The sequence below is a fragment of the Lissotriton vulgaris genome, unplaced genomic scaffold, assembly GCF_964263255.1.
Source record: "Lissotriton vulgaris unplaced genomic scaffold, aLisVul1.2 SCAFFOLD_746, whole genome shotgun sequence".
NCBI lineage: Eukaryota > Metazoa > Chordata > Amphibia > Caudata > Salamandridae > Lissotriton > Lissotriton vulgaris.
Window position 1 is genome coordinate 660529 of NW_028253106.1, and position 25095 is coordinate 685623.

Genomic DNA, 25095 nt, shown 5'->3' on the forward strand with positions numbered 1-25095 from the left:
AAACACATAAAAGACATTGATATTTACAATGCTAATAGCTCAAACTCTCGAAATTGTGAGGACTATTCCATTGAAATGCTTGTTTTTATATAACGCTTTATGCTGTAATAATGTCAGCAATTAGGGGCATAACCGAGATAAAATGGACCTAAGGACAATTGTTTCATATAAAGTTTTTATTTTTTCTACACAAGCAGCTGATAAAGTGTCCTGGTTTTTAAATAAAGTGTTGCCTCTGCTAATTGTACCTTATTCAGTGGCTAATTCCTTTTTTAAAGTGACATCATCCAGCCAAAAAGCACGTTGAATATCTGAGTCACTAAGTGCCAGAGCAAGCTTTAGTTTTTGCTTTGGTTTTATCCTAATGTAAAACTAAATACTAAATTCTTTAGAACCGGCAATATAAATGAATGCACTAGGAGCAACTGTTCAAGAGAGATTGTTATCTAATGTCGTAGGCGGAAATAGTTTAGAGTTGTGTTCTATTGTTGAAAGATGAACTTTGAGGGAAGGACTGCAGCAGTGAACTTTCCGGCAGGGGAACAAAGTTACAATCAGCTGATTTTTTCCCCCAAATCAGGCTTCCCTTTCAAGTTGAAGATGAAAGAGACAGAAGTGCACTGTGACACACGGAACCTTACTTGATTCTCTCAGAAAGAGTCAGGATGTGTGGATGACAATATTTGCTTCCCGCATCTCACAGCTTCAAGCCAATTAATATACAGCGCCACAAAGTCTTACTTAAACATCAGATACGGTAGGAGCGGCTGTTTAAAGACCTGCACTTAAGCATACAAGGACCCTGCAGAGCCTGAGCTACAGCTACTTGCACTCAGTGAATGCCCATGAAATATTATAGCATAAACAATAAGTCATTACAAGGTTCAGTATTGCCACAAAATTATAGAGCCCTTCCAGCGCCACAGCTAGCTATACGTGCTTAGTAAATGTGCCCAAATATCATAAACAGTCTAAATTAGTAAAAAGTACTAATTGGAAGTGACGCAGAAATGTAGAAAGTTATAAACACATACCAATCCACACTTCAAAAATAAGTGAGCATTTTCTCAAAGCATTTTTTTCCCTTTTGAAAGGTCAACATCATTTGTCTGCATTTCGCAACTAGCTTCCGATAACCTCTGATACTTGATTCTCCATAACAATATAAATGGAAAGACACTTCTGCGCGCGTTGGTGGCTATGATTTGCTCGAGGAACTACACTGTCAGGCCAACAGCTATATAACTGAGCAGTGAGTGCAGCGTGCAGCGGTCGGCATGTCGATAGGAGTACGCAACGAGAGGTGGTGGAATCTCCACCGGATTAGTATTTCATTAAAATTATGTGCAGAACTTAATAATTCAATCTCTCAACAGACAAGTACATTTATCACGAGTTATAGTTAAAAAAAAAAGACTAGCGAACTGAGTCTATTGCACCTGTCAATGTGACAGAAATAGAGTGGAGCAATGGCATAGTGCTATTTTACATCCTGATTGCGTCAAAGAACTGGCATCAGACAACACAAAGAGACTGATAGAACAGTCCCATTGAATGCTTATGTCACTCTTAGAATCAGCGACACTGTCCTTATTATCCAAAAGGGTGAATGGTGTTCCATTACTTTAAGTACACCAAACAGAGGGAGAGGCTGTGACGTAAACACCAGGCGCTGCCGAATTTCGAGTTAGGGAATCTGGTTCCAGTCTCGGCGTCGGCTCCACATTCTGCGATTCTGGGCAAAGCACTTAATCTGAATAATCTCCCTACCTATTGACAAATAAATGTGCTCATGTAATGTAAGTGTTGCTGTTGTAGAGCACTGATACTTACAGGTCAAGTTTGCGCTGTATAACATTGCAACAAGCGACGAGCAGAACTACCAAAGACACAAGCTGGGCTTGTAGAGCAGGAAAGGGCAGCAGTAAATAAAAGCTCTTGGCATTGCTGTGGGGAGGGGGGGGAGGATAAATGCGAGACACGGCCTGGCGGCTGTGAAGTGTGAACAAGCAACAAATGGCTTTAATGTGGTGATGCGAGGCAGGCGGATCGAAGCTCGTTCACGAGACCACATGCACTTCTGGAAATCCGCATTTTTCAGAGATTAGTTTAGCTCTTAGTTTAGCCCCAATAGTCTCGTCCTATTCATTCCATGCGGAATGGAATAAGACGAGACCTAAAAAAAAAGCACTTGCTAATCTGGAGACAAAGAGTGATTTACGGACTCGCATAGAGTGAATAACCCGAAAGGGTATTTGCTTCCTTAACATTTATTTATATTTAAATCTCGTCTTAAAAATAGAAATTGTTCTTGAAATTCAGGCTCGAAGTCTAACCTCTGCTTGTAGCCTAATTACCAAAACTATATTTGTATTTCTATGCCTGACAAAACTGGCACGCTCCCCAAGTAAAAAATCTGCCTGTTTATGGTTATTTTGAGGAGGCACCAAACGTTTGTTTTGTATTTTTCTGCAGAAGAAGCATGCTTTCTGGTGTATGTGGTAAAAACCCACTACCCCGTCATCTCCTGCAAATTTGGCGGGGTTTCATATATATTTTACAAGTTTTCTCCAATGTTTTGTTGGACTTTGCTGAAACCAGCTTTTTGGAATATTGATGAAATTTCACAAAGTTGTGACTTGGGAGTTTTTCTACATTTAATTTCTCACACCCTTCCGTAGAAATAGCATATTCCCACACCTAAACATAGGACATCTACTTATGTAAGTGCAATTTGCAATTGTAGAATTCCTTTGGTTCAGATGTATTAATCCGGATACCATTTACAATTGTAAATAGATTTTTGCGCATTCCAGTGAAATTTGGCGAGTGAAAATGTTTGCCGCCAATGCTCTTTAAAGTTTATTTCATTTTGTGCGACCCTTTAGCGTTTGTGTCCTGCGTACATGTTACTTATTGGAGTCTTCATCTGCACAACACCTTAACAGATTATGTTCCTTGTGTGTGAGTGTACCTTCTTAACTACTTCGTCTTAGTGGAGCCGGTTGCCAAACAAAATCAAGTGAGGAAAAGACGGGAAATACCTTTACTTTTGTATTATTATGATAGCACTTACCAGGCTGAGCTAAAGCCACAGAGGCTTGCATTGATGGGCGCTATGAAAGTCTCACATAGGAGTCAAAATTCCGTTCTCCAATTTTCACTCCAGACCTCATGAAAAGCCAAAATAGGGTTCTCCTCTGTTTTGGAGCACTTGTCATCGAAGTTTCTCCTTTGCACATTTTTAGGGGGCATTTGTACCACTTTGTTTCATTGAACTTTACCTCTGTAGCTAAATCTTTAGACTGATATGCCTGCTGTTGTCTAGTTCCTTAGTTGAAGTAGTAGTTTTGGCTGCCCCTACACCTCAAATGTTTCAGTTGCATCTTGCAACCTACCATGCCTACATGCTGTGTTCTTTGAACCAGGATGGGCTCTAGCAGGATATCGGGCAAGCTGCTTCTGTTATCAGAAGATCCTGCATTGTGGGGGATAATCCCTCATTACTCCTATTCCTTAGTTTCCCTGATCTGTTCTCCTGCAGAGCCAGAACTGGAATGCAGACTTGTTTTTTTCCAGATGTTTTGTGAACAGATGTTTTCCTCTTCCTGTTCTCCTGCTGATGTTTAAAGGCAATGCCTAACTTGGATTTCCTCTGAGGACCTTTTGTTGTCTTTTTCATGATACTTCTAATTCGGGTATCCACAAAAATTTACAAATTACACCGAATCTCTCTGAAGATTGGTATGAGTGTCCTGGACACAGTGAAGGGCAAATGCAGAAAAGGAGGGTTTCAGTGGCGACATCAGCACAAAACAATGTAAATATATTCAATGAATGTGTTAATATTAAGGATTAGAATCGAGTGTTTATCATCCATTTTGTTTAGCAGCTCAATACATTGCTCCTCTGGGTAGGATGTGTCAATAGGTAAATATTCCCCTATTCTTACACTTGGTGTGCTGTCTTCATGTGACCACTCCCACTCCCACTCCCACTCCCACTCCCACTCCCACTCCCACTCCCACTCCCACTCCCACTCCCACTCCCACTCCCACTCCCACTCCCACTCCCACTCCCACTCCCACTCCCACTCCCACTCCCACTCCCACTCCCACTCCCACTCCCACTCCCACTCCCACTCCCACTCCCACTCCCACTTCTCCCCAATTCCCCTTCTCCCCAATTCCCCTTCTCCCCAATTCCCCTTCTCCCCAATTCCCCTTCTCCCCAATTCCCCTTCTCCCCAATTCCCCTTCTCCCCAATTCCCCTTCTCCCCAATTCCCCCCTTCTCCCCAATTCCCCCCTTCTCCCCAATTCCCCCCTTCTCCCCAATTCCCCCCTTCTCCCCAATTCCCCCCTTCTCCCCAATTCCCCCCTTCTCCCCAATTCCCCCCTTCTCCCCAATTCCCCCCTTCTCCCCAATTCCCCCCTTCTCCCCAATTCCCCCCTTCTCCCCAATTCCCCCCTTCTCCCCAATTCCCCCCTTCTCCCCAATTCCCCCCTTCTCCCCAATTCCCCCCTTCTCCCCAAAATTAGATTTGCTGGTACATGTCAAGGTCGGTACCACTAGACTTCATCTTGGCAGGGGAGCTTCGGTAAATTCCAGTGTATTAAATGTTGACCTTGGCCCAGATAAGCTGCCTGAGCTCAGACCTTAAGCTCAGTGAGGAAGGCACATGGGGGTGGTATTGGGTCCACTGTTCCAATGATCTAGCTCCATGTGGAGACCTCCTTTGAACTCTAGTCAAGCACAATAACTTCCTTGTCTGGATCTGTATGCTGAGATAATTGATCGAGTCATTGCGCCACTGTAGTTGCCATTCGATAACAATTTGTTGCACAGAGGGTGTGATAGGGTAGATTAAAATGTTGCCCCATTTTATCTATCTTGGAACATCTGCCTAATTGCATATTAGTGCAAAGAACCAGGGATAGGTTCTTCTCTGGGTGTTTAAACAATGATGTCTGCATTTATTGAGATTAAACTGCGGTTGGTGAATGTCACTCCCCTAGGTGTATTGTTTTGCGGTAATTTGCAAGCCAGGGTCTCCATTGCTAGAGCACAGAGGAGCAGGATGAGGGACAACCCTGCCTTCTGCTTCTAGTAAGTGAGAGCGGGTGTGAAAGCCTTCAGTTGATCAGAACCCTCGCCATCATGGAAGTGTACAGCTGCACGTTAATGTAGAGTGTTATGCACCTAATCCCATTTGTTGCAATACTACAACAGTGGCCACTCCACTGAGTCAAATGCCTTCTCAGTGTCCAGAAGGAGACCGACTGGAAGATCCAAGTCAGTTTGGTGCATAAGAGTGAATAACAAGCATATGTTATGAGCAGTGGCCTGAGATGGTATGAATCTTGTGTGGTCAGGGAGAACTAGGCCCCGCGATTCATGAGAATTTGCTATGACACCGATTTAAAGCATTTTAATGTCTAAGTCCGGGATCTCCAATGAGTAGCCCGCGAGCTACTGGTAGCTCTTCAGGTACCCATAAGTAGCTCTCCTGTATGCAGCCCAGATTAATACATTAAAAAGTTTTGCTTAGTTGAATTCATACATATACTAGCATCAAAGTGCGTATTCGAGACAAGTGTTTATTTTCAGAACTCATGAGCCGATGTTGGGGAGGCTTATTACAAGTATTAACTTGGCAGGGGATTGCAGCTATGGCTATTATGTATTATCTATATACATAAATTCCACATTGACAAAGTATTTTTTTACTTTATTGCTGGGAATCGTTCCTTAAGTAGCAATGTGATCACTGCTGGTAACCTTGCATAAAGTGGCCCCTGATGTAAGTTTTCTGATGTGGTCCGTATTTAAACTCTTATATTAGTTGCTCAGGATAATTTTACTTGAACATAATTAGCTCTTGCTGCAGAAGAGGTTGAATACCCCCGGTCTACATTGAGAAGATAATAATAGTCGGTAGGATCCAACATAGTGGGGAGGGGGGGTGGGGGGGGGGGGGGTCCTGGTTGGGTTTCAATAGTGTAATTAAGATAGTCTCCCATAGTGCAGGGGAAACGCAACATTTGTCGAGAGCTTTGTTACAGACCAATAGCTGTGGCCTGTGCGTCACCATGAATACCTTGTAGAATGCAACAGAATAGCCATCCAAGCCTGGGGTCTTGCCAAAGACGAGGCTGTTAGTGTTCTCCACTATTTCTTCCAGAAATAACTGTTCCTTAAATGACTGTTTTTCGTCTACAGTCAGCCAGGCCATGGTAATATGGAGGTAGTCTGCTATTTCTGAATTCTCATATTGTGCTGTGAAAGTGTATAGGCATTCATAATAGGCAGTGAAGACCTCTGCAGTTTGAGGTGGTCAGATAAGTCCAGTCTGTCACACGTCAGTCATCTATTTTTGAACAGTCAGCCATGCTAGATTTTTATCCTGCCATTCTCCCTCCATATAACTGCAGTCCTATACGTCTACCCACAATGTTAGCCTCCCTTTGACATTTTCCTGAACAATATGAGGGTCTCGTGCAGCTCAAAGGGCCAATTCATCAGTTGGGCTCTGCTGTCTGCAAGCTTGGAGCTGTTGGAAGTCTGTTTTTGAGGTGTACATGTTGGTAACAAATCCATTTCAATATTCCTTATTGTGATATGCAGATTCCGCTGATGGTGTGAAGGCCTCTCATACCATTGCATGGGAATCCACTGTTCCAGAGCTTAAACTGAAATGATCTCTACTTGCTACAGACACTTTGCCCATAAAGGGTGGGTCCATCAGAGGCCTGGTGAGTAATCACCAGGGTCTGTAGCACTGTGCAACCATGGGAAGATGCCTATGCTCAGGTTAGCGATATGAAAGAGTGCACTGTAGATGCATCTAGTCTGTAACCCAACCCAGTTTGAGCGTTGAGCACCACCAGAGGTCTATTCGTGAGGATTCATGGACCGTTGAATAAGTGCATTCCGTACCGTAAAATAGCACGCAAGGTGTTCTGCACCTCACATATTTAAGAGCTCCAGTTCTTACTGCAATTTAAAATGGGTGTGTAATACGCTCAAACAAATAGACCATGGTATGCAACAGGCGTCAATCTCTGCAGGGAAACGTGCATGAGGCTGGCGGAAGATGGTCTGCAGAATAAATCATAAAGGTAAGGACACAGATGGTCCACGGACTGGAAACCAACATAGTGGCCTAGAGTATCAAGGGTTGCTGCAAATGGAGGTAACGTCAGTTTAAAGTGGTAGAAAGGAGATCTCCCAAAGAGGATGAGACATCCTAATCCGAAATTTCTCCCTTCCCTTTTATTATTGCATTTTATGAAGCACGAACTCGGCCCGAAGGTATCCGAGCGCTTTACATGAGCACCGGTTATGTTACGCAAGGACACATTCATATTTCAGGCTTAGGGAGATTGTGATTTGCCCAGAATCACAGGATGCTTGAACCTCCCTCTAGGACTCGAACCTGGTTCCCCAGCTTCAATGTCAGACCCTCTTGCTGTTTTGCCACTTCCCTTTTCTCCTCTAGTATTTACCTCTTGGGTTGCTTGCAAAATCAATGGGCTGTAAGCTGTTAAACCTATTTTACATTATCCCTGCTTGTTTTTTTGGGAGTATAATAAAGGACAAGGATAAAGTTCCTTGTGGGTGCATAGAAAGCAGTCCCCTAATGAAAAATAATCTATAATGAAAAAATGGAGCTACATGAACTGCTGCAGCTTGGTGATCATACTGGGCAATGGTCGGAAGCCCCCAGTAATATAGCTACGCAGTGGTGGAGGGCTGACAGTGAGCAGTTACATGAACATGATCAGGTTGCATAAAGAAGCTATTCATACTGTCTGTGCAGGCTCGTGTGTGTGTATAGGCTCGAAGTCAGGTGCTGAGGGCAGAGTGATTCCAGAAGGGAGCAGACTCGTACGCCTTAGTTGGGTTTTGATGATGCAGAGCACTGGAAGAATTTGTCCCTGTCCAATTCAATGAGTCTGAACCGATTAATTCAGTGCTGAAGGCCAGATATGTGTGGAAGAGTTAAAGTGTGGGGGTGAAGTGCAGAAAAAACAGAAGGGAGAAGAGCTGTGTATAGTGTACAAGAGGGGCAGCAGAAATATGCGCAATAAAACAAAGTGGGGGAAGCCAGTGCAAAGCTGAACCGGTATGCTTGTATAACTAAATTAACAAATACAAATACAAAGGGAAAGGAATGCATAGGTAAGATAACTAAGTGCCAGGCATTCTAAGCGATGCTACCAATGAAGTGTTCGGGTTGAGGCCGGCCATGCCCCAGCGAGGATAGGACAAAAGGGGGTGGTGATGGACGGAGCATCTGAACCAATCAAACACTCACACCCAGTCAACTGATCTGGGTTTAATCCATCACCTTTCTTTAGCCCATTCTGCCACCCCAGTTCAGACATGGCCATATGCAAGTCAGTCTGACCCTGGGCCTCATGGGAACAGTCCAGCCCGAACTGCCAAGCCATGCCTTCCCTGGACTGGAAACAAGCTTCCTAGGACCGGTTTCTGGCATTTCAGCCGTCTTCAGCCCGGCTTGCTTGAATCCAGTGGCAAAGTGAGCAAGGCACTCACGTCTGAGCATACCCTGCCAACTTATGGTGAGCAAAGCAGTACAAATGGGGGTGGTGATGGATGTGAGGATAGGTTCATGTTTTTGGGGAGAATGGGAGTGAATGGTTTGCAGATGTTGTGCCCTTTATCTGCAGTGTTGCCTCTAGTCAGCTTGTCCTGCTACTCCATGGTGAAGCCTGGATCTCACCAATGTAGCAGGGAATGAAAAGGAACCATGGTGAGGCTAAAGTTGAAAACCTTTTAAAATGCTCCACCCGACCACATTAGCTTTTGAATGTGACCCACTGTGCAGCTTACTCCGTAATCTCTAGGCGGAGCCTTAAGCTGGGAGTGGCTTCTGCAAAGAAGCAGGCTTACACAATTTCCGGCAGTCAATAGCACTTATTGAGGCCTCCTTTTCTTGAATATCCTTAATGTGTGCCTGTGGTCGCAGCTAGGTACTTTGCTTGTGAGGTTGTATTGTGTTGGATTGCCAGACTTAAAATTTTCATATTCTTTCTACCAGTTTTCTTAGATAAACCTGCTTTCAGTGGTCTATAGCTGAGAAGGAATGGACCTCCATATACCACTCAGTTCTTGGTTTCTTTTCTCTCCCCATCTACCCTTTTTTGGTAGAAGTTGTGGCTCATTGGAATCATGTCAGCCTTCCTCTGGAAGGTGTAGATCAGTTCAGTGCACACTCTGCCATTATTGCTTCTGACTGGCCTCACGCTCCAACCCTTGTAGTGTTGACCTGCCAGTGCTACTGCACATATAAGGCTTTGAGCTTGCGCATACTTGTATAATGTCTTGAGGCATGATGTAGATATTCCCATAGAAACCCCTAATTTTCCAAAAGGCACACAGGCTTGTGTGACTTCGGCCCGTACTTGTTGATTTGCCTCAGTTGAAGCTAGTCTGGCTCGGTTTACTTGCAGGATTGGTGGTGCTGGCCATTTTCTAAGCCAGTTGATGATCCTTGACTGCACCCATCACCTCAAGGGTGAAGGCCCAGCAGTCGGGCCATACTCTCTTCCCCTCTGTAATGTTTTCCACATTTGAGCCGCAGTGCGTCTTTCCTTTGTAGCTAGGGGCAGGCTGTAGTTCCCCTGTCATGCATACACATTCTATATAGTCCGATTTCAGCAGGCTTGGACAATAAATTGATTGACTTATGTTCAGGTCATGTAAATTCAGGGCACCTCTGAAATGATCCATTCAAAAGCAAATCCATAATGCTTAATTAGTTTTCAGAAAATGTTTGGTACACAGCAATGTAAAATAATACAACTTACCCACTTAAGCAATATATGAGCATGAAAGGTAGAAATGGTCTTTTATTTTGACCCTAAACTAAATTTCCATTGTTGCAGTTGGAAGAAATATTAGGAACCTTTTGCTGAAAACCCATTGAAGCAATTCTGTCCGCTTCTTTGATTTGCAGTATGGCAGTGTAAGATAACTGCAAAGAGCCACTTCAGTCTTGTGTACTTTTTGTTTAAGGTTAACATGGAATGCAGTGCATTTATTTCCAACCTAAACTGTTAAGTATTCCTCAACAGCAAGACTTGCACTACTCTAGACTTACAATGAGGAGATCACTGCTTCATGAAAATGGAAGTTTTATTTCACATTTCCACCAGGAATCCAAAATGACTGGTTCGCTGTCACATAATTTTATTGAGGTTTTATTTTCTGGTTTGTCCTTGTAATTGGTGTTTGGGCTTAAATAAAATATATTTTTCTATCAGTGCATCAAAGTTACTTAATATTTTTTTCCACAGGAAATGAGTCTGTGTGCAATGTTGGAAATGGAGGGTGCACCACTGATGAGATCTGTGTGTCCAGCCCAGGTGGTGTTATCAATTGCCTTTGTCCAGATGACCATTTAAACTGCTTGGAAGGTTAGTATCACAAGTGCGCCGTGAGTGCAGGGTTGCGTAAAGCTAATGCAGTACTATGGGCAGCAACTGTAAATTTGTCTATACATTCATTTGAACCTTTGGGGTTGGTTCCGAATAGGATTTTTGGTAAAACCTCACTTTTCTCATTTCGAAGGTGTGAGAAGTTAGCCTGGCATATGATGTCCACTATTCTAGTGGGCTCCATGCACCAGTCTAACCGACCCATATTGATGGTGGTTGTAAATTCAACCTTATAGACAAGCTATCCTAGTGGTAGCATGGACCAGCAGTCCTAGGCTAAGACTTCAGAGAGCATGTGAAGCAAGCTGTTTTACCAATTATAATCCCTTGAATACCAAATGAAAGGACACCACACAAGGTATATATCAAATATATATGTATTTATTCTACACACAACCCCTCTGCACTCTTTGAGGTCAGAGGTAAAAGTACATCACAAGTTACTCAATTAGCATACGATAAGTTGCACAAATAGTTATGCCCTAGGGGCCTCACAAACCATATACTAAGGAAGTGGTATAAGAACCACATGAGTTAGACAGCAGGCCTAGGGACTGTAGAATCGCTGGAACTACACTACACACCCAAAGGTTAGGAAGTAGGAGGCCCACGGGAGACGCGTGCAGTGTCTAAACACACTCACGAGTTACTATTGACTTATAATGGGAAACGAAGAAGTTACAAAGTTACTGTTTAAGGACACTTCCGGATGGACTACGATAAAACCCCTTTAGACTAGGACACTTCGAGAGTCAAGCCCCATGGGAGCACCGGAGTACTTGTGTTACCTCACCCAGGGAAGCCGGGTGAATAGGTGCCTTTTGGTGTCTGGTTTGGTCGTCGTTTTCTATGGAGATCTGCAAAGAAGTGCTGCAGGCAACCAGAGGAAAAGTGTCCGGGTGGATCCAAGGGTGGATCGACGATGTGAAGAACATGAAAGCAGAGGGGACAGAGTCTGGGTCACTAGCCAGTGACCAGGAAGGAACCAGGCGATGTCGCGTGCTTGAAGGTGAAGAAAGTGAGCTTGTCTCTTCAGCCACGAGGTCCAGGAGGCATCGATTATGACCAGGCGCTGGATTCAAGAGGTCCCACAAAGGATCTAGTTGACTGCGGTATTGGTATCCGGATTGGACCCAACAAGCCTTGGCAACCGCAACCCAAGCAGGATATTAAGATTGGCTCTGTTGCAGACCAGAAAGGTCTGTGGTGCTTCTCCTTTGAGGGGAAGATGGAGCAAACCTGGAGCAACCAAGAAAGCAGTTTAGTTTAAAAGAAGTCTTCAGGGGGCTCACTAGCCAATGGGCAAGGAACCATGAACATGTGTCTGGCTGAAATGCAAGAGCGGGCCCCATGTAGCACTCGTGGAGGGCTGAGCTTCGGTGCAAATGGTGCTCTGGTTTGGGGCTTCTCGTACCCTAATGCACAACTGCGAGGGTACCTTGCAAAATGCAGGATGTCCAGGGTGTCCGGTCCCACGTCTCATGTCCGCTATGGGTCTCAGCATTGCTGTGGATGTGGGTCGGAGTTACAGAAGTCAGAGTTCAGTTCCTGTGTCACTTAGTCTTTGGGTTCCTGCGGGAGCGTCGACAAAGCACACTGGCAAGTTACTGGTGGTGCCTGTTTGCACAGGGTGGTCACTCTTCGACCACAAGGGAGATGTCTTCCGTTTTCTAGTCAGAATAAAATGTTGAAGGTCCAAGAGTTCTGTATCCAGGTTTCTTTCCAGGATAATCTAAAGTCCTGGGGACACAGCTCCTATACTTATACTAAGCGAAGGGGCTGGATTACCTGCCTAGGTCCCTCCTATAAGTGGACCTGGGAAGGGGGTGGTTACACCCCTTTCCCTTTGTGCAGTTTCGCACCAGAGCTGGGGCTGGAGTGCCCCAGCAACTGGTTTGAACCGGGGTATGCATGGAGCACCTTGTGTGTCCCAGGCAGGCTCAAGATGCATTCACTGAATGCAGCCCTCCCTGCCCCAATACACAAAACCCATGTCTGGGGAGGTGCTGGCACCTCCCTGGACCGGAAACCTATTGTCCAGGCCGCCCTTGCTGGAGTTTCCCCCAGCAACAGGAGATCAGACTAGTCTGTGGCAGCAGCATCCATTTTGTGATGCTGAGGCTCTGTTTAACTTTATCCGGGTAAAGCTACAACTACATGTCTTCTCCCTCTAGAAGGGTGGAATGCTACTCCCGCCGCATGCACTTAAGAGTATATGGTATGGCTATATCATAGAACAGCTATAAGGAGATGGTTCCGAAAGCTGCAGAGGGGCTCAGCTCATGCTAGGGCACCCTCTCACATAAAACCAAGCACTCTGCCTCCAGGATGGTCGAGGCCTACCATAGGAGTGACTTATAGGTGCATATGTGTCTATATATAAGGTAGATATAGGTATACTATATCTAAGTAAGGGGTGATTACACCTCCTTACCCAAGCTGAGTGATCAGCCTGTGGTGTCAGTTTGGATGGCCAGCCAGGGGTGGCATAATACATGCTGTAGCCCTGGTAGGCCTTGGATGAACCTATGCCCTGGGTACCTATGGTACACTATACAGGGGCTCATAAAGGTGACCCCATACCCAATCTGGTATGTACCTAAAGTACATGGTATCAATTTAGAGAGAGAACAGCTGGGCTGTGGATCTGATTAGAAAGCCCACAGCCACACAAGTCGAAAAAACAGAAAATCACAGCAAAAAGTGGGGGTGACCATAGGAAGCAGACCCTACTCTCCTACAGAAGGTACCTGTGCAGGTGCTTGTGTCAGTTAATTTCAACCAAGAATGAACATAGTTTGCATTGAATGTACACTCTGCCCACTGCCATATATTTCACTATTGTAAACCTAATGCTAGAAACTGGAAGTTATTACAATTAAGAGGTGGGGTAACAAGGGACGACTGTGTGGCAGTCTAGTGCCCATTCAGAAACCACACACTGGCCTTGTAAATGAGTTTTGGAAATATGTACTCCAATCCGTAGTCCAGCCTGAAATGATGGAGCTTAAATGAACAAGTACCAAAATGTCTTCTTTGGAAAGAACGAAAAATGGAACACTGATCACTAATTCTTCTTGCTACCAGGACCGCTTATTGCGTAGAGATTGTAATGTGTTCTAAGTGGCCGCTTATTCCCAGGTAGTTTGAGGTAACTTGCTTCACAGTACATTACAAGTCTGCCAAAGTGGGAGACTGGACATTAAACAAAGGTTGCTTACTAAATGCACTAGTAATGTACTCACTTATTTTACTACTGGACGGGTATTTTTTGAGGGTATGTGTAGTCGTCTCTCTATCCGCCTCATCACCCTTCCCCAAAGCAGCCAGCGCTTCCGGTCAGTGCTAATCATTGCGGCGGGTGGATGTGAGAAGGCAAGCCTGTCAATCTGTTTATAGAGAGCAAAAGAAAGGTTCTGCACTTTTAGTACAATAAAAAATACATCGGTAGATGTTCTAAGCACTGCTTGCAAAATACTGGTCTCATCTTGTGATGGTGTGGTATTTGCGAACCGACCTATGAGCGAATAGGTTGGTTCTCAAAATACCGTACTGTAGTGTCACGTTTTGATCTAGCTCATGAATGTTAATGAGGCAGGATGCAAATTACAACACCCCTTGATTTGCAGGGATGATGGCCTGCGGGAGTCGGCAAATCGCCATGTCTGTGATTGTGTTTAAATAAAGCAATCTGTTTTTTTCTTTTCTAAATGTAGCATGGTTTCTGTAAAGAAAAACAGTCCAGTTTAAAGAAAAGTTTAACACTTTTTAGGTTTCGACCTGGCGAGGGGCACGCAGTGCCCCTCCCAGTTCGAAAACTTTTGTTTTCAGTAGGGATGTTTGGACCGCCTCTGTTTCCAATTGGCTAGCTCCATAAATGGAGACTAGCCATTGGGAGACAGAGGCTGTCAATCACGCTTTCTGGTGAAAACGCGATTCAGGGGCGTTTCTGGGTCTTTTTTTAAGTCCCGCCCCTTGTCCAGGGCCGCGCTGTGATTGGCTGCTGGCCCGGGACACCCCGTGACCTCATCCCCCGGGCTGCGCTGTGATTGGCTGCCGGCCCGGGACCTGACTTGTTTGTTTTTGTTCTTTTCCCTATTGGAGGGCACCAGCTCATGAAATGAAGAGGGTTTGCATGCTGACAAGCTGGAGCGTTTCATGTTCACTAAAGTAATCGCACAGCCAGGTCAAGAAAACCTGGCACCACATCCCATGACTGGTGAACGTTTCTCGCACGATGCCTTCAGTACAAAATAAACTGAGGGCTACACCGCCATTTATTAATTACACTCAAAACAGGAGTGCGTGAAGGACATGGAATTCGGTTGCTGCTGATCTCGCCCCTCCGTGGCTTGCCACTGTTTTCCTTGTCTGTGGACGCGGCGCACTCAGGCATCTGTGGAGGCCCCGGTGTTTTGACAGCGTCAGCAGAAAAACGCATTATCGCCTCATTCGCCTGGAATATGGCGCAGCTGCTCGGGGAGCAGCGCCAGCTGAGAGGGGGCATTTGCGGCTCGAGACGCTCCCTCGCGCCCTGCGCCGGGGCGGTGCTAGCACCTGAGCGTGGCTGACCTGGAAGATAATTGATAGACTTCCAGGCATCCGAGGGATTGATTCCAGTCCTGCAGCGCCCTTATTGTTTTTCAGCAGGCAGCAGAGTTTCAACCTGAGCTTCCCCAATTACGACAGAATTGAGAGATTAATTTAATAAATGTAGATGCCTGTCTCGCCTGTGCTGCTGCTGTCTCCTTGCTCTGAGCACAGCAGCAGACTCGAGCATAAGGAGTCGTTATTTCTGGTACGGATCCTTTTATTTATTCTTTGTAACGTGTCGAAGATAGTTCTTGAGGAGAATTCGAGCTGACTGAAATGTGATGTGCATAAGGCCATAAGACTGAGGCGACGATCGCCTGCAATTCCTAGCTTATGGCAGATGACTCCGAGGCAGTAAATCATGTTATATCTGCTCTGAGAGTGCCTGAGAGCCTAGAGGCTGCGACGGCGGCAGGGGCTGTCGGCCTAGAGTCTTCCCTTTATCTGCTTGTTTTTAGCTTGTTTAACATGAAGACTGATGAGCACTGGAGCGGGAGATTTAATATGATGGGGTCAGCTAATATCTGGGACAGAGCTGTCACTGTTCCTCAGATTGACTTAAGTGCTGCTTGTTTGGATGTTCACCGAGGAGCAGAGACGTGAAGGAGGGGTCAGGGCACACTACATGTGATTGGTGAGCATGGAATGTGCATTAGGAATTTGGGGTTCGGAATCTGCCAGATATGTTTTTCCAACCCTTATATAAATATTCAATATCACTTTAACTGTAATTAATGTATGTTAGTGCTATTTCTTGAGTTCTAGCGAGGTAATGGAAAAAATTGGATATGCAAGCAGATCCCAAAGATGGCATTATTGGACCATAATGTATAGTAGCTCTTGTGATTTTTGCCGGTACACCGGACTGTAAAATAATTGTAGGCTTTCTTTGGTGTAAACTCCATTTTATTCTTATATAGCATGTTAATTCTTCACATTGTCTCTACATGTTCTAACACTAGTAAAAATCCCAGTTACTAACACAATATTAAGACCTACATGGTTTTTAGGTCATTATTCTGTTGAAGACCATACCTAGATCTGGCTCCTCACGGACTTAATTTTTGGAATTTTATCTTTCCAGTGTTAGCGTTAGAAGGATGGTTGTTACATTCAATTTATATTCTTGGATGGGGATCGCTCATTTCCACGGGGCAGGCTGTCTGGCTTTAACAAATGCACAGGGTAGAATTTTTATCCTTTGAGTCTTCATGCCTAAAATGTTGCTCGTCTTGGTATTTGCCATCTGTATGGCCCTTCTGCCATTAACAAAATAGCCCCGTAGTCTCTTCTTGAAATTTGGCATAATTGAAACCAGACTAGTGTAATTAAGCCAATTTGAAATCTTTGTATCACTTAGTTAAAAAGTCACTGTAGCTGGCCCATGCTCTGCCTGTCTGGAATATCATTATATTTGGTTGCCATAGCTCTGAATCCCATATTCTCCAGGGGTTTTGCAAGTAACTATTCCATGTGTGTGCTAGCCGAATCTCGCTCCTATCACCAACCTTTGGGTGTCCTTCCACCTAGTGGCAGCACCAGAAGCTGCTTCTCAAGCTGTTATTACAAAGTCTTGTACTTAAAGTGTGTCGGCATCTTTCTAACCACATGGATGCAGACACTTTTTTTATTCTCTATTTTCTCTCAGTGTGAGTGAACTAGAGCCTGCTTTTCTAAGGATCCTTGTTTCGAGCCCACAGGGCCCCTGGCCAGATTTATTTTTCCAGTTTTGTCGCTGTAATTCTTTGTATTCGTGTTTCCAACGAAGGCTGCCAGTGCTGCAGTTTATTCCATAGTCATGTGCATTGTAGTGCAAACAGTTTGCTACAGTTGTGGTATTGCATGGTGTACAACTATCCAGCGTGCATGCCTATGCTCTTCGTGCAACCATTTCCACAAGAGCCCTGGAAAATCATATGGTGTTCAGTTGAACACTCATAAGTGCATCTCATAAGGTGCATAGAGTAGACCCCGCTACTTTCCTTAAAAGATCGAACTTTAAAAATACATGCAACAGTGATGGCTTAAAAAAAGGCCACAGCATGACCCATCGCAGTGCCATGCAAATGCGCGGTTTATTCAGAAGGCTTCTGTAAACTTAACTTGTTTCTTAGGAGCAGCCCGTTAATTTCATACTCTGATGTCTGCTCAAACGAAAATGCCTCCAGAGAGCTGGTTAATAGAACGCTGGTTGCATGACCATCTCACCGCTTCAGCCAAACCACTTTAGGCTCTCCCTAGGTGCCTTGTGTACCCATCCCTGGAGACCTTGCTGGGTCAAACCAAAGTGCTTGCAGTCCATAGATGCCGGGAAATAATATGAACATACTTAGAAGTACTGAAAATGTGAAGAGGAAACTCCTGTAATCTATGTCTTTGCGGTGATGCATTCAAGCGGTGTCTTGTCCAATGCATGTTCAGTATCCGCGCATAAATGGACACCTTGATAATTTGAGTTGCATATGTGTGTAGCGGGGGTGGCTCCTCGTGACAGTGGAGGAGCTTTGCCCTGCCAATTAAAATGCCCCCAAAAGCCCCAGAGATAAAAAATGAAATGGTAATAAAATTAATTTATCACCACTTTATTTTTCATCCACCCATACCAAACCGAGGGTCATGATGGGGCAGAGCTTGCTGAGTTGTAGCAGCAGGGAGGATGGTGGGCTGCCTGGGCACTTAAGTTCAAAGTATGCATGTCCCCTTGGCCAGCCATCTTGTGACGGCCTGCCAGAGATGCGCTCTTTGAAATCTCTAACCCGGCTTTCTTAAGACAGCTGGGTTAGAGCAAGTGCAGGCATCCAGTGCCCCCGAGAGCGCAGAGAGAGGCTGCTCGCTCCAGCCCTGGTGCTTCTTTCCTACTAGTCAACAGCATGAGAGCAGCACCAGGATTGGTTTAGGCAGTTGGCTGGTGCCCGCGCTGAACACCAGACTTCAGCAGTAGGAGGATGTGCAGCGCGGAGGAGAACGTGTCTAAGGTAAGTGGATTTTTATTCTTTTATTTTTACCCAACACCCATTTGTCCACCCTGCCACTCCACATAGATGCCAGCAGACACTGGTGAGTAGTTTTTAGGTTTCGCCCTGGCCGTAGCACCTGCGAAGCAGGTGCTCCGCCCAGGGGGAAATCTGATGATCTCCAGTATCGGGCTTCGTCCCGCCTCTGTCTTCCATTGGCTAGCTCCATAAATGGAGGCTAGCCATTGGAAGACATTGGCTGTCAATCACGCTTTCCCCGTGAAAGCGCGATTCGGGGGCATTTCTCACACTTTTTTTAAGTCCCGCCCCTTGTCCCGGGCCGCGCTGTGATTGGCTGCCGGCCCGGGACACCCCCGTGACGTCATTCCTCAGGCCGCGCTGTGATTGGCTGCCGGCCCGGGACACCCCCATGACGTCATTCCCCGGGCCGCGCTGTGATTGGCTGCCGGCCCAGGACCTGACTTGTTTTATTTTGTCAGTTAAGCTCACAGTATCCTCCCTCGTATGTGTTTTGTACGCTTGCACTTTGATACTAGGTAGGGTGGGGGAAGAGGTGACACGTGATCCTCTTGTAGCCACCATCACTTTTTCGCAGTCTTGTACAACACAGCGCTCTTTGAAAGGGGGTATTAGGAGTGTTGGGTATGTTTTTCTACCACCCATCTTTACTTCGAACTACAAAACTCTTATACCACAGGGCATGTGAGCTGGACCACGGAGCAGGAGCCACCCCTCCCTTCTCCGGTCCACTTTTCATCAGTTTCTGCATCGTGCGTTGTGGTGTCCGGGAGGGGGCTGTTTCATTAACTTCCGCCCCCCCTCCTTTAATTAAGCAGCGGGCGGCTCCGCTTCGCACGGGGTGTGGTTGCTTTTGGGGGTGGGGGCTGTGCCGAAGTCTCTGGCCCCCGCCCCTCCTGTGCACCTTGGTGGTGTGGATGCGGCAGGGCCAGCCCGGACTCGTCTCTTAGGAGACTGCGACCTTCATGGTTGCTAAGAGGCGGCCCGGGAAGAGTTTGCTGCTCCCTCAGCCCAGCAGCAGTTTTCTCTTTCCTCTGCGCGGTGCTCCGGGGAGAATAGGGCTCGGCTGCTGCTACTTTTCTCGCTCTTGGAGTTTGCTCTCAGCGGTGGTGTCGCTGCCGCCGCCGAGGGCCCGGTTTTGCGGCGCTTCTGGTGGTATCCAGTGGATAACGAGAAGCAACAGGTGAGGAGGGGGAGGAGGAGGTGGCCACGGGCAGCCAAGTGCTGGAGCGGGGGGAGGGGGCGTGGGCAGTGTGATGGGGAGCCGCCGGACCTCTGCGTACTTCCCTGTAATGGATGAAGTTTCGAGGGGAAGAGGCGCTTTGGGGGGTGTAGGGCCCTGCTGAGGTGAAGGTTGTTTACTGAAAAGGTGGGGATACGAGTCTGCTGCCCTATCAACTTTTTTTATCTTCCTATCCTCAAGCCTTCACTATTTGACTCTAAAAACATAGATTAATTTTAAGACCACTGTGCATCAGCTTCCAGGAAACTTTTTAATTTCCCAGACCAGTTTTCTCACCACTCGCGGTGGGCAGGAAGGATGCAGGTGGCGATTGCCCCAGATGAGGCTTTATACTCATCACATACAATTGCCATCTTTTACCTCCCCGTATCTCATCATCCTTGATTGGCTGCAAAAGAGGAGGAGAGAAGTTTTTTTCCTCCTTGCTCAGCAGACCAGGCCTCCCTCCTCCTCCTCCTCCTGGCGGCTCCTTCCTCACTGTGGACGATAGAGATGGGCGAGCACAGATCCGGATGAGCAGTTCACATTCCACTGCGAAACCATACACGGCCTCTGGAGGCCAACACCAGCAAAACACAGCACTGGAAACACCGCTCATAACCATCATCTACTTATAGGCACAGAGGGCAGGCCAAAGTAGGCCTCAAACATTGCACAGGATGGAGTTAGAACAATACAGACTTGTGTGTATCCTCATGTCGTCCAATACTGTACAGTTGTTTCATATGTGTGTGGTTGTTAACTTGTGTTTGGCAATATTGTCATCTTAAGTCACAATGAAGCTGATTCAGGACAGTGTGCGCAAATATACGAAAAAACATACATGGTTAGGGCAAATGTATTATTTATTTATGAGTTTTGTATGCGCCTCATTGCACCGTAGTCAAAGCAAAAACATGTTATAAATAAGGGGTGGGGGAGCAGAATGCATGAGTAAGAGGTCCGCCGGTTGTTGGAAGCAGTGTAATTAACTGGGTCTGTTTTCTTGAAGGAATCATTTGCTATTTATTGTATATTAATAAAGTCCAAAAATTGGGGTTGGTACCTATGTCTATAGAGCTGTGTTGCAAACCAGTCGTAAGGATTTTTTTTTAAAGTAAATTTGCGTTCCCCGGGTCTCTAACAAGGTTGTGTTAATTAAGTTAGGCTTAAGTGTTTGTTGTGTGGCTAGAATGTGTTTTACCTTCAATCTGGATTATGTGAACTGTTGTGCGCAGACAAAAAGTTTTATCTGTTGTGATTTATTTTGTAGTCCTGTTGATGTAGTCAGTTGTTCCCTTCACTTCTCCAAAATATGCCTGGCTGTGTTACCAGGATCACCTGAATCACCAAGGTCGACATAGCCTTGTTATTTAAGGACTTCACATTCCCCAAGTCTCTGCTTGGCAGTATTGTATATTCCCCCCACCTTGCAGTCAGTGATACTAGTGATGATTAAGTGTGTGCAAAGATGCTTGGTTGCTGCAGTTGGTAGGGGGAAGTCTGGGTGGCACGAGGCTTGCACAGGCCTGGTTTGTAACCGAGCAACTTACTCATTTCCTGGAGACTCTGCCAAGCGTGGGACCTGGTACCAAATGCCTCAGTGAGGCTACTTTCCCTTGTGAGGTTGTCACTTTTCACCCATGTTTGAAGGTGGATACCCTGACTGCCCGTGTGCTTTCATGTAGTGAACTGGTCGGTTCAGCCATCTTTGCTGAGGGTTGTACATTCTCCTTGAAGTCTCAGTGTTTTCAAAGCCGTGCAGCAGCACACATCCATCAGTCAACCAGTGAGTCAGGTTACCACTCCAGCTCTTCCAGGGACACACCTCACAAGGCCGAGCAGTTTCCCGTGGATGCTTTCAGGTTTAATCTTTTTCACTGTTCACTGAAGCAATGTTCGTTTAAAATGTTATATTCTTGCTGCATTCACTCTAATTTTGTTTATTGTCACATACTAATTAATCTGCTGAAAACCATGTGCCGTTTTTGCTATGATGCCTAATTTGTTATGCTGCCTTTTTTGTTTTGATAATGGTAAAATGGAGTGTTATTGAGCTCGGACAGGGACCACTCGCCCCATCCCATGTACCTAGTTTGTTGGAACACTTTACATTGTACTTAGTCTCCCCTTCAAAAGTACTAGTACGCTATTTGTACACATTCTCATCCTTTTTATTAATATTGGTCACCAGGACCCCCCAGTACAGGCCTGTTTGTATTAAATGTTTTAATCTGGTATTTTGGGTGCAGTTTCCTTTTTAATGTTTACCTGTGATGGTCAATGTTTTTTTTGCTTTCTTATTTTCCTTCGGGAGTGGATAGTGGGGTGGTAAGTTTGTGCCCCTGTTTCATGAGCAGAGTAAATTGCAGCTGAACCGAGCTGTGAAGTCAAATGGTTGATAGCTGTTGCACCGTGAGAGACCTTCACCGGTACATGTGGACAGACAGGCTTTTCTACTTGTTGCCATCACTCTGAACTCAGCCCTAGGACAACGTCTTCATTGTAGAATTTGCTACAATGCAACGGTTTTTCCTTTGGAAAAGTTTGAGCTATTGGCATTGTAAATGACAACATTTGTATTTATGTGTTGGTTTTAAAAACAGATAAATAAATGGCATTGTCATTTACATTGCCAATAGCTCTAACTTTTCCAAAGGCGAAACCGTTGCATTGTAAATGCTTGTTTAAGAGTGGGACCAAAAAAATGTTGTCAGCATTCACTGCCTTCCCGTTTATAAATAAGCTACCACTACTTTTGTGTAGTCTGACAAGTTAGTGTGTTGCCACTTGATTTTTATCACAAAACATTAATAATTCCCACCTGGTATTGGTATTTGGAAATGATGCCCTAAACATGCCCCTTTCAAATAACGATTCAGTAACCTGTTCCGTATCACAATTTGTTTCCTACATACCAAAATACCATTTTACCATAACAAATGGTCCAATTTTACATGTTGGATACATTGCAACCGCTAAAAGCCAAAGTATCTTTTCCCAGATGTTTTTAGCACTCAGTAAAAAGGTTTGTACATTGCCTTGTCTAAGATCAATTGCACTGAACTAAATGACTGCATTGGCAAACAATTCATCGTTGTGTTTCCTAGTAAAACAAGTTCTCATTCTCATTGCATTGTAGTAAGGTAACAGTTTAGAATTGTTTTTGAACACCTTTAGGAGTCAGAGCTTCATAGAAGTGGATCTTTTGCATGCAAGGCGTTCTAACTACATGTTGGTGGTTCAGACTATTATTGGCTATGGCAGCTGAAACTATAGTGCGCATGTCTGTGTGCATCTAGTGAAACTGTCTTTGCATTTTTGAGTTACTATATTCTAACAAATATAATCTGTTTTTTGTTAGTTTTGGAACCTTCAGTTGTCGCACCCAGTCCGCCGCCAACACCATATTGCCCCTCTAGATTTATGTCCTGCCGGGATGGAAAAGAATGCATCGCTTCTGAATTTGTATGCGATGGTGAACGTGACTGTGAGGATGGATCTGATGAAGAGGACTGCTCTAAGTTCTGCAACAAGCAAGGTGAACTTGTCAATGTGTATTATCTTTGTGTTTTGGAGCACTGTTTCTATTTGCTGGACACATTTTGGTGGTAATCGGGTAAAATGTTTTGCCACCCATCTGCTTTTGCTATTTTCTGTAAAATTGGTATTCATCAAATCTTTCACACAGTAAACAAACTTAAGTGGGGGACCTGCTGATAAGTAACTTACCCCATTAGAATTTAGAATCAACATTTTTAATATGGTTAACTTGAACCCTATTTGGATCCATCCAATTTAGCTAAACACTGGTTCCCAGAAAGTGCCTTATTAGTTGAAGGGGATGTGGGTCCCTACTAAGTGAAGTCAAAATTCCATACCAGCTCAAGTTAGGGCTCAATTTAAACTTGAGCTCAACCCTTGGTAACTGTAGAACAAAGCAGGCAACCTTACCTAGGCAAAATGTGTATAGAGTTACTCAGTACCCAAACAAACGGACGCCATAATAATCCCTCTGCAATTTATAAAAATAGAGTAACATTTAATAAACAAATGGATACCTAAACATCAAAAGCCAGATGTAGGGAACCTGAGATTTTTGTAATTTGTTTTAATTTTTTAAGACATTTTAAGTTAAAATAGTGCCTAAAAGCATCAATTGTGGTTATCTGGTTGCGCTAGACCAGGTCTGAATCACAATTTAAGTCCAACAATGAGCTATTGCACATTGGGTACAGAGACAAGGTTTTCCCGGTAGAAAGTTTACCCTCTCACTTATGTTTTCTGTAAAAAAAAAATGTCCTCCTAGCTGAGTCATCAGCGGGTTTGGTTGCAGGCGGAGGCCAAAGCAGGGCTAGACGATGGCAGCCTGGTGAAGTCCAGGTCCTCTGTGTGAGCCTCTGCTTTAATGGGCATTTTGGTGAGGTTAATGATGAGAAGCTCAGAGCATGCAAAGTTCCAAATACATACCTATAAAGGTCTTGCCAGCGGTTTGATTCTGTTCGATGTCAATCTTAAAGCAACTTTACATTCAGACTTAAACTTTTGTGGAAGTCGAAATGCTTTCAGTGGGTGAAAATTAGTTCCATCCGACTGGCAATTTAGTGGCTTAGGTGTTGGTTCTAGTCTCTGCTTGTTGTCTGGATGAAAATTTTTGTAAAAGTTCTGTGTCCATTGGCAGATTTTAGGGTCAAAAGTACACACTAAAACCAGCCAAAGGTCCAGGACCTTGTGGGCACCACTTGAGGGTTACGGATCACTCTCCCAGAAGCCACCAGCAAGGTTCACTGCAAATAAAGTTGGAACTGGTTATCCGCGTCCTCCGGAAAAGTAGGCCTATTGCAGCTTGTGTCCCTGTACCTTAAGAAGTCAGCCAACTGACCCTTGAAGTTCACTTCTCTGCACTGCATGGAAGTAGAATTCCTTGGAATCTTAATCCACAGGTTCAATTGGTGCAGTCCTTCTGACTTCCAAAGATATATGCTTTGAAGAAATTACCTAGGGATGGCGCATTTATGCCTGGCACCAGCTTGTGGGTGAGAAACTCTGTGAACAATAGGGAGAGGTTTCCCAAGGGCAATCCTACTCACTTTGACATCACTTCCTCGGGGTTTGCTCTAAATAATCCCACAGTATACTGGTTTACCAAAATGCAACCCAGCAGAACCGCTCTACCTTTGGTAAGAATCCTGGCCACACCCCTGAGGTGTATAAGGAAATGAGAACCCCCCCTGCAAACCAGTTCTGAAACATTTTTACCACTGCATGCATTGGTGCCATCCGGACTACTTCAATAGAATGTTCTAGGTGTAAGTTGCATCTGTCCGTGACAAAATATGCCCCTTTGATGCTTGTGTAGTTGGTGGGCACAACTCCAAGGCCATCCTATCAGGCGGCGGAGGTCACAACTTCTCCAAAATGTGCATGATAAACTGCCCTCTTACATTAGAAACCCCTCTATTGTCACTTTACCCTTTACATGCAGCTTTACACAAGTGAAATGTTCCCTGCACCCTATCTTGAACTGTATTAATCTAGGCATCACTTACACTCCACCTTCATGAGATGGCGTCTGGAATTCATTCGGACTATAATTTCTCCCCACCAGTAATGCCAGGGCAACCCACCCTACACCGTGGAGCATTTTATGTATAGTGGAGTTACAAGCGATCCCGATTAAGCTACTAGTCTTGCTGCTTTTCTTCGTTAATTTATAACCCTAATTAATCGAAACAGTTTTTAACTACTCTGATGGGACTTTCTGATATTGGTCGGTTCACCCATGTTAAGAAAACTGCTGATTTATTCCACATAATTTGGTG

The 25095-nt window shown here is 45.0% G+C and overlaps 1 protein-coding gene across 1 annotated transcript in view; it reads left to right on the forward strand.

The window, feature by feature from the left end:
- The window catches only part of LOC147661164 (prolow-density lipoprotein receptor-related protein 1-like), an 887002-nt gene that overhangs the window by 636212 nt on the left and 225695 nt on the right, over window positions 1-25095 (forward strand). The window contains exons 16-17 of the mRNA XM_086951270.1: window positions 10325-10444; window positions 22638-22814. Coding sequence (XP_086807396.1) covers window positions 10325-10444; window positions 22638-22814 — 297 coding nt within the window. The remainder of the gene's footprint in view (window positions 1-10324; window positions 10445-22637; window positions 22815-25095) is intronic.